At 62.7% G+C, this 6,718-nt stretch overlaps 1 protein-coding gene across 2 annotated transcripts; it reads left to right on the plus strand.

The window, feature by feature from the left end:
- The first annotated feature begins 83 nt into the window (after positions 1 to 83).
- IMPDH2 (inosine monophosphate dehydrogenase 2) lies at positions 84 to 5,030 on the plus strand. 2 transcript variants are annotated; one of them, XM_006106107.3, is made up of 15 exons: positions 84 to 266; positions 654 to 702; positions 896 to 997; positions 1,104 to 1,178; positions 1,503 to 1,709; positions 2,444 to 2,531; positions 2,605 to 2,804; positions 2,883 to 2,973; positions 3,060 to 3,155; positions 3,389 to 3,460; positions 4,096 to 4,239; positions 4,322 to 4,466; positions 4,561 to 4,704; positions 4,782 to 4,865; positions 4,957 to 5,030. In XM_006106107.3, exons 1-15 carry the CDS (start codon positions 169 to 171, stop codon positions 4,976 to 4,978), a joined length of 1,617 nt encoding a protein of 538 aa, XP_006106169.1. In that variant the 5' UTR covers positions 84 to 168; the 3' UTR covers positions 4,979 to 5,030. The 2 variants fall into 2 exon arrangements, with proteins under 2 accessions (XP_006106169.1, XP_006106170.1); XM_006106108.2 differs by lacking the exon at positions 3,389 to 3,460 and having other exon boundaries at positions 92 to 266; positions 4,957 to 5,026.
- The last annotated feature ends 1,688 nt before the right edge of the window (positions 5,031 to 6,718 follow it).

A 6,718-nucleotide genomic window follows, 5' to 3' on the forward strand; every position in this document is an offset into this window, starting at 1 on the left:
CGCATGCGCTGTCCCGCCGGGGGGGGGCGTGCCGGCTCCGCCCGCGCGCCGCGTCCTGACGTCACGACGCACCGGGCGCACTGACGACAGCGCGGGTGTATATTGGCGCGGCCCTGACGCCAGCAGACTCTGCGGCGTGCTTCTCGGGGACTCGCGCGTTCCCCTGCCATGGCCGACTACCTGATCAGCGGGGGCACGTCCTACGTGCCTGACGACGGGCTCACGGCGCAGCAGCTGTTCAACTGCGGGGACGGCCTCACCTACAAGTGCGGGCCTCGCGGGCTCTGGGCGAGGGGAGGGCTGGGGGCCGGGCTGGGCTGCATGGGGCCGCCTGTGGGGGGCAGGTTCCGGGAATCCCCACCCGGCCCTGGGGCTCCGTTGACAGTGAAGCGGGTGGATGGGGCGGCACTGGCAGTGCTGGGATTTCCGACTGGGAACGCCATTCTCTGGGCACGTGGAGTGGTCGGGGCCGGGGCCGGTGACAGCCAGCGGCAGAGAAGGCCCCGTCGCGCTTCACCTGCGCTCTGCCCGGCCCGGGGCGCCTGGGCCCGGTCGGTGCCCGCCGCCCAAATGCCTTTGAGATCGTCTGTGGGATGGAGCCTCCGGTTGCACCGAGCCTGAGCCTCACTCCCGATTCGCTCCCGCCCTCCTAGTGACTTTCTCATTCTCCCCGGATACATCGACTTCACTGCAGACCAGGTGGTGAGTATGGCCAGGAATTGGGTCCTTCGCGTTCAGACCGGGTGAGGGGCTGCCGTGCCTTGTCTGCCTCCCCAGATCGGTTCTGGGGAGGGGCTTAGCTTGCAGGTCGTGCAGGTCCTGTTTTGTGGGAGACGGGGCACCATCGTGAGTTGTGTGGACTCTTTTCTCACGTCGGCTGGCCTTGTTTCCTCAGGACCTGACCTCTGCTCTGACCAAAAAGATCACTCTGAAGACCCCCCTGGTGTCCTCCCCCATGGACACGGTCACGGAGGCGGGGATGGCCATCGCAATGGCGGTGAGCACCGTGGGGCGGAAGGGCGGAAGCAGGGGGCTCTTCCCCAAAGGCATGGTCATGCCGCTCGTATTCTTGTCCATTTTCCCGTCATTTTCTTATTCTACAGCTGACGGGTGGCATTGGCTTCATCCACCACAACTGCACACCTGAGTTCCAGGCCAACGAAGTTCGGAAAGTGAAGGTCAGAAGGACAAGGATCATGGGCAAGAGCCCCTGGGAATTGCGCTGAGGTGGGGTGGGGGGTGTTTGGGTCCTAAGGACCCTTTTTCCCACCGTGGAGCTGAGTTCCTGAGCATAGGAGCCTGGGGTGGGTCTTAAGGCAGCAGAAGAGGACCAGGTGAACAGCACCTACACGCGCCCCCCCCCCCAGGCTCCTATCCCTGGGTGTGAGGTGTCGGTTTGATTTGGTCCCGAGGCACTGCCAAAGGGAGAGTTGGCACAAACTTGTTTACAGACCAAGAGCCGACGAAGGTGATTCAGAAATGCCCATTCTCGTCTCTTCCAGAAATACGAGCAGGGCTTCATCACAGACCCCGTGGTGCTCAGCCCCAAGGACCGAGTGCGGGATGTGTTTGAAGCCAAGGCCCGGCATGGCTTCTGCGGCATCCCCATCACCGACACGGGCCGGATGGGCAGCCGCCTGGTGGGCATCATCTCCTCGCGGGACATTGACTTTCTCAAGGAGGAGGAGCACGACCGGTTTTTGGAAGAGGTGGGCGCGCTGGCCAAGCCAAGTTCCGGCAGCCAGACGAGGACAGGAGCCTCTGCCTCGTGGCGTCTCTGATGGTCTCTGCTGTCCAGGAAAGACGAGTGCCTGGCCAAGTTTCTGATCCTCCCATCGAGTTCCACCCCCCCCACCCCCTACACACACACACACACTGGAGGCCTCGATCTGCCCAGATGTTTGCCGGCGTGCACGCTGTGTTCATCCAGCCCCAGGGTGAAAGCAGTGCTCAAGGACCAACTCGGCCTCCACTTCTAATTTTCTTGTCATTGATCTGGTGTGGCCCTTCTTTCTCCTGACAGTGTAACAGGCTACTCTACATACCATAGTGTCCCTTGTATGTATATGTAAATTTCAGAGAGGAAGGGAGGGAGAGAAAGATAGAAACATCAATGAGAGCGCATCATTGGTCGCCTGCCTCCTGAACGCTCCCTACTGGGGATCAAGCCTGCAACCTGGGCAGTGCCCTTAAGTGGAATTGAACCTGGGACCCTTCAGTCTGCAGGCCGGCGCTCTATCCACTGAGCCAAACAGGCTAGGGCCATAGTGTCCTTTCTACTCAATTCTCATGCTCACCACTAGATTGCTGCAGACACTGCTGGGTTCACTTGAGGGGGTGGTTTGGGTAGTGAGTGAACATGGTGGTCTTTGGAGTCAAGGGCAGGCCTGTTGGGAGGTCTGGTCTTCAGTTGGCCCTTCCTCACAGCTCCCCTCCCTTTCAGATCATGACAAAGAGGGAGGACCTGGTGGTAGCCCCCGCAGGCGTCACACTGAAGGAAGCAAATGAAATCCTGCAGCGCAGCAAGAAGGGTGAGTCCGCGAGGCAGGAAGGGTCCTGTCACGGAACACCAGGGTCCTGACTCGTGTCCTGCTGTGCCCTCAGGGAAGCTGCCCATCGTAAATGAAGACGATGAGCTGGTGGCCATCATTGCCCGGACAGACCTGAAGAAGAACCGCGACTACCCACTCGCCTCCAAAGACGCCAAGAAGCAGCTGCTGTGCGGGGCGGCCATTGGCACCCACGAAGACGACAAGTACCGGCTGGACTTGCTGGCCCAGGCCGGCGTGGACGTGGTCGTTTTGGTGAGCTGCCGGCTGGGCAGGATGGGGCGGGAGGGGCTGCCGCCGCGCGGTCTCACGGGCACTTCCTCCCTGTTCCAGGACTCCTCTCAGGGGAACTCCATCTTCCAGATAAACATGATCAAGTACATCAAAGAGAAATACCCGAGCCTCCAGGTCATCGGAGGCAATGGTGAGGCCCATGGCGCTGGGGACGCGGGCGAGCAGGGGAGCGAGGCTCCCACCTAGACCTTCACCTGAGCCCGTTCTCCATTGCAGTGGTCACCGCTGCTCAGGCCAAGAATCTCATCGATGCGGGTGTGGACGCCCTGCGGGTGGGCATGGGCAGTGGCTCCATCTGCATCACCCAGGAAGGTAAGGTGCTCTGGCAGGACCCTCAGCTCCACAGGCCTGGAGCCAAGTGCTCTCAGGGGCCCGAGTGAGTCCTCGGTAGGGGCAGCCCCAGGGCCAGCAGGCCCCTTGGATGGGTGACACGCTGGCAGCCAGACGAGCGCTCGTCTTTCCTGGTTCCCATTCCCCCGCCCAGCCTGGCCTCCTTGCTCCTGCTCTGCGCCCTCTCTAAACTCTGGTCTGTTTGTTTCATTTAGCAGCTCCCAAGATCCCTCCAGACATAAAGTCCCACAGCCCCAAATGCCCTTCTACTGTCTCGGGGTGCTATAGTAAGTCCGGCCCGGCCCACTGGCCCGGCCCAGCTGCCCACTGCCCGGCTGCTTGGTTGACTGTAGCTGTAGCTCCCGGGGTTTGTGATGCTGACGGGGTGGGCAGGGCAGACTGAATGACAGACCATGGTTTTGGGGGGCTACTCAAAACCCAGCCCCTCACTCCCAGGGTGCTTACAGGGCAGGCCCTCTCCCCAGCAGGCCCTGCTCTGCCCACAGCTGCAGTCGGGCACAGCTCAGGGACCAACTCGAGCACCCTCTTCTTTCCACGCGACCGCCCCTCTCTTGCCTGAGCTGCCCACCGTGTAGGGAGGAAGGGAGGGCCTCGGGTACTAACTGCACAGTGACCCTACCCACCTGATGCCAGGTGGGCGGGGCTTTCCCGGCTGCTGACTGCATGTCCCTGAGGCTGCCCTGGCCATGCAGTGCACGTGCACACGGTGAGTGGCGGCCACCACAGCTGTTTGTATTGTTTGAGACAGAGGTGCAGCCGCCCCAGACGTGACTCGTCCTCAGCCAGGCTGCAGTCCTGGTGCAGGTGTAGCTGAAAGCTGCTGGCTGCAGCTGTGGCCACAGGGCCCCTTGCCTGTCCCCACCAACTCCACCCGCCCATCTGTCCCTCCATCTTTTCATAGTGCTGGCCTGTGGGCGGCCCCAAGCCACGGCAGTGTACAAGGTGTCCGAGTACGCGCGGCGCTTCGGCGTTCCTGTCATCGCTGATGGAGGAATCCAAAATGTGGGCCACATCGCCAAAGCCTTGGCCCTCGGGGCCTCCACAGGTGAGGCCCAGCACCTCGGGAGCCTGGGGGGACCCCTTCCCATGGCCAGGCAGGGCTGCCCCAGCACTCCCTCTCTCCCCAGTGATGATGGGCTCCCTCCTGGCCGCTACCACTGAGGCCCCTGGCGAGTACTTCTTCTCCGATGGGATCCGGCTAAAGAAGTACCGCGGTATGGGCTCTCTCGACGCCATGGACAAGCATCTCAGCAGCCAGAACCGCTATTTCAGGTGGGACAGGAAGGTCAGTTACCTTCTGCCACCCCTGCACTGGCAGCTTCATCTGTGCTTTGACCTTGACCCTGTCTCTTGCCTCTCACTGCAGTGAAGCTGACAAAATCAAGGTGGCCCAGGGGGTGTCTGGGGCGGTGCAGGACAAAGGGTCCATCCACAAGTTTGTCCCCTACCTGATCGCCGGCATCCAGCACTCCTGCCAGGACATCGGTGCCAAGAGTTTGACCCAAGTCAGGTAAGCTGGGGAGCGTGCACGTGGGCAGAGAGGCTGCCCCAAGGCCGGCTGCCCACAGCTGCCACCTGCCCTTCCAGAGCCATGATGTACTCTGGGGAGCTCAAGTTCGAGAAGAGAACGTCCTCCGCTCAGGTGGAAGGTGGCGTCCACAGCCTCCATTCGTAAGTGACCAACCCGTTCCCACCCGCCCCCGGGGTGGAGGTCCCTGCTGTGCCTGCCGCCCTCACCTCACAGCTGGTCCTCTGTCTACAGGTATGAGAAGCGGCTTTTCTGAAAAGGGATTCCAGCATAGTTCCTTGGTTTTTCAATAAAAAATTGAAAAAAGTGATGCCTGGTCTTTGAGGTCAGAAGGCAGGTGGGGCTCCGCCGCTGCAAGCGTCGCACAAGCACGAAACACAGCACCCGGTTTCCAGGGGGAGCCTCAGCCCTGGGGTCGGGGTGGCTCCAGGGACGCGGAGGGGGCAGATCAAAATGTCTCTCCTGAGGCAGCTCACAAGCCAGCCCTGAGCAGCCACGACTCCCGAGGGTCCAGGGTTCGAGCTTAGGGGTCAGGCCCACGGGCTTGGGACCAGCATCCACAGAGCCTTCTGCTGGCCCAAAGCTTGGCCCACACGGGTCCAGGTTGAGACCCTCATGGGTGTTGTCTAGACTGAATCTGTAAACCTTGTGGGGAAATCGAGATCACTTCCAACCTGCTTGTGAGCAAGTGGGCAGATCTGTGGTTTGGGGGGGTGTGCACGGCCTCGGCCTCTGCTGGGCCGTGTAGCTTAGATGAAAGGACCCCTTGGTTCCTCACAGGCCCACTGAGCGGCAGCCCCTGGCCAGAACGCACCCAGCACAACACGACACGAGTGGATTAAGTTATTAATTGGCGGGTAAGCAGACACGCGTCACAGGCTGCAGGGAGGGGCTCTGCGCTCCGCGGGTGCCAGGCGCTACTGGGAAGGTCTGGGGTCCCTGGAGCTTCACTCAGCAGCGTGGGCCAGAGGTGCGAGCACAGTCCCGCCAGGTGGGGGGATGAGAGCAGCTCCTGTCACTCGGCCTTCATGACACAGGAAGTTGAAAGTGGCACAAGCATTGGGCTGCAGAGAGAGCCAGCATCAGCTGGGCTGGGCCGGCCGCGCTCCCCTCCCCGCAGCACCCGCACGTCCCCTCCCGCAGCACCCCCGACTGACCGTGTCCTGCACCTCCACGGCGATGCCCCGCTGCCTCATGGCGCGCAGCACCGGCGGCGGCAGCCTCTCCGCGCGGTCTCCGGTGCCCACCACCACAATCTCTAGGGCGGGACGGACACAGCAGGTCTACAACCAGGCCGCTGGCGGGCCGGGCGCACCCCAGCCCTTCCCTCCTCCGATACCTATCGGGGGCTCCAGCATCCAGAAGAGAGAGAGGCTTTCTTCCGTGATGTCCACGTGGGAGCCGACCTGTGCAGGGAGGGGACAGGTTACAGGCAGCAAACCCACGCAGGTTCCCCCTGCGCCCGGCCTCGGCGTCCCGCGGCGGGAGGGCTCACGTTCCACTGCAGCACCGAGTGCGGGAGCAGCGCGCAGGGCCCGAACACGCGGTTCCCGTTGACCACGAAGCCGCGGGGGCTGTAGCTGTCGATGTAGGCGACGTGCGGGGCCTCGCGCTGCAGCACGGTGATGTGCGTCCGCTGGTACAGCTCGTCGTCGGCCGGCGTGAGCCGGTGCCCGCGCCGCGGGGCCCTGCGGGGGACACGGTTAGGGTCTCGGGCGCGTGAGGGGCCGCAGGGCTGGCTTCTCGGGAGGGGGCGGGGCAGAACGCGGGCCCGGACTCACCGCAGCAGCTCCACGGGCGGCGGGTGGATCGCGGGCCGGGCTCGGCACACGCCGCCAATCAGGAGCGCGGCCGCTATGGGGAGCCGACTACCGGGGTCAGCCAGGGCACGGAAAAATTATAGACACGAGGCCACAGACACCCTGCGGTCCGATTGCTGCTTGTTTCTAAACTTTTCCTCCATTTGTCTCACATTGATATCGTGTCTGGAAGATAG

This window comes from Myotis lucifugus, unplaced genomic scaffold, assembly GCF_000147115.1.
Source record: "Myotis lucifugus unplaced genomic scaffold, Myoluc2.0 scaffold_768, whole genome shotgun sequence".
NCBI lineage: Eukaryota > Metazoa > Chordata > Mammalia > Chiroptera > Vespertilionidae > Myotis > Myotis lucifugus.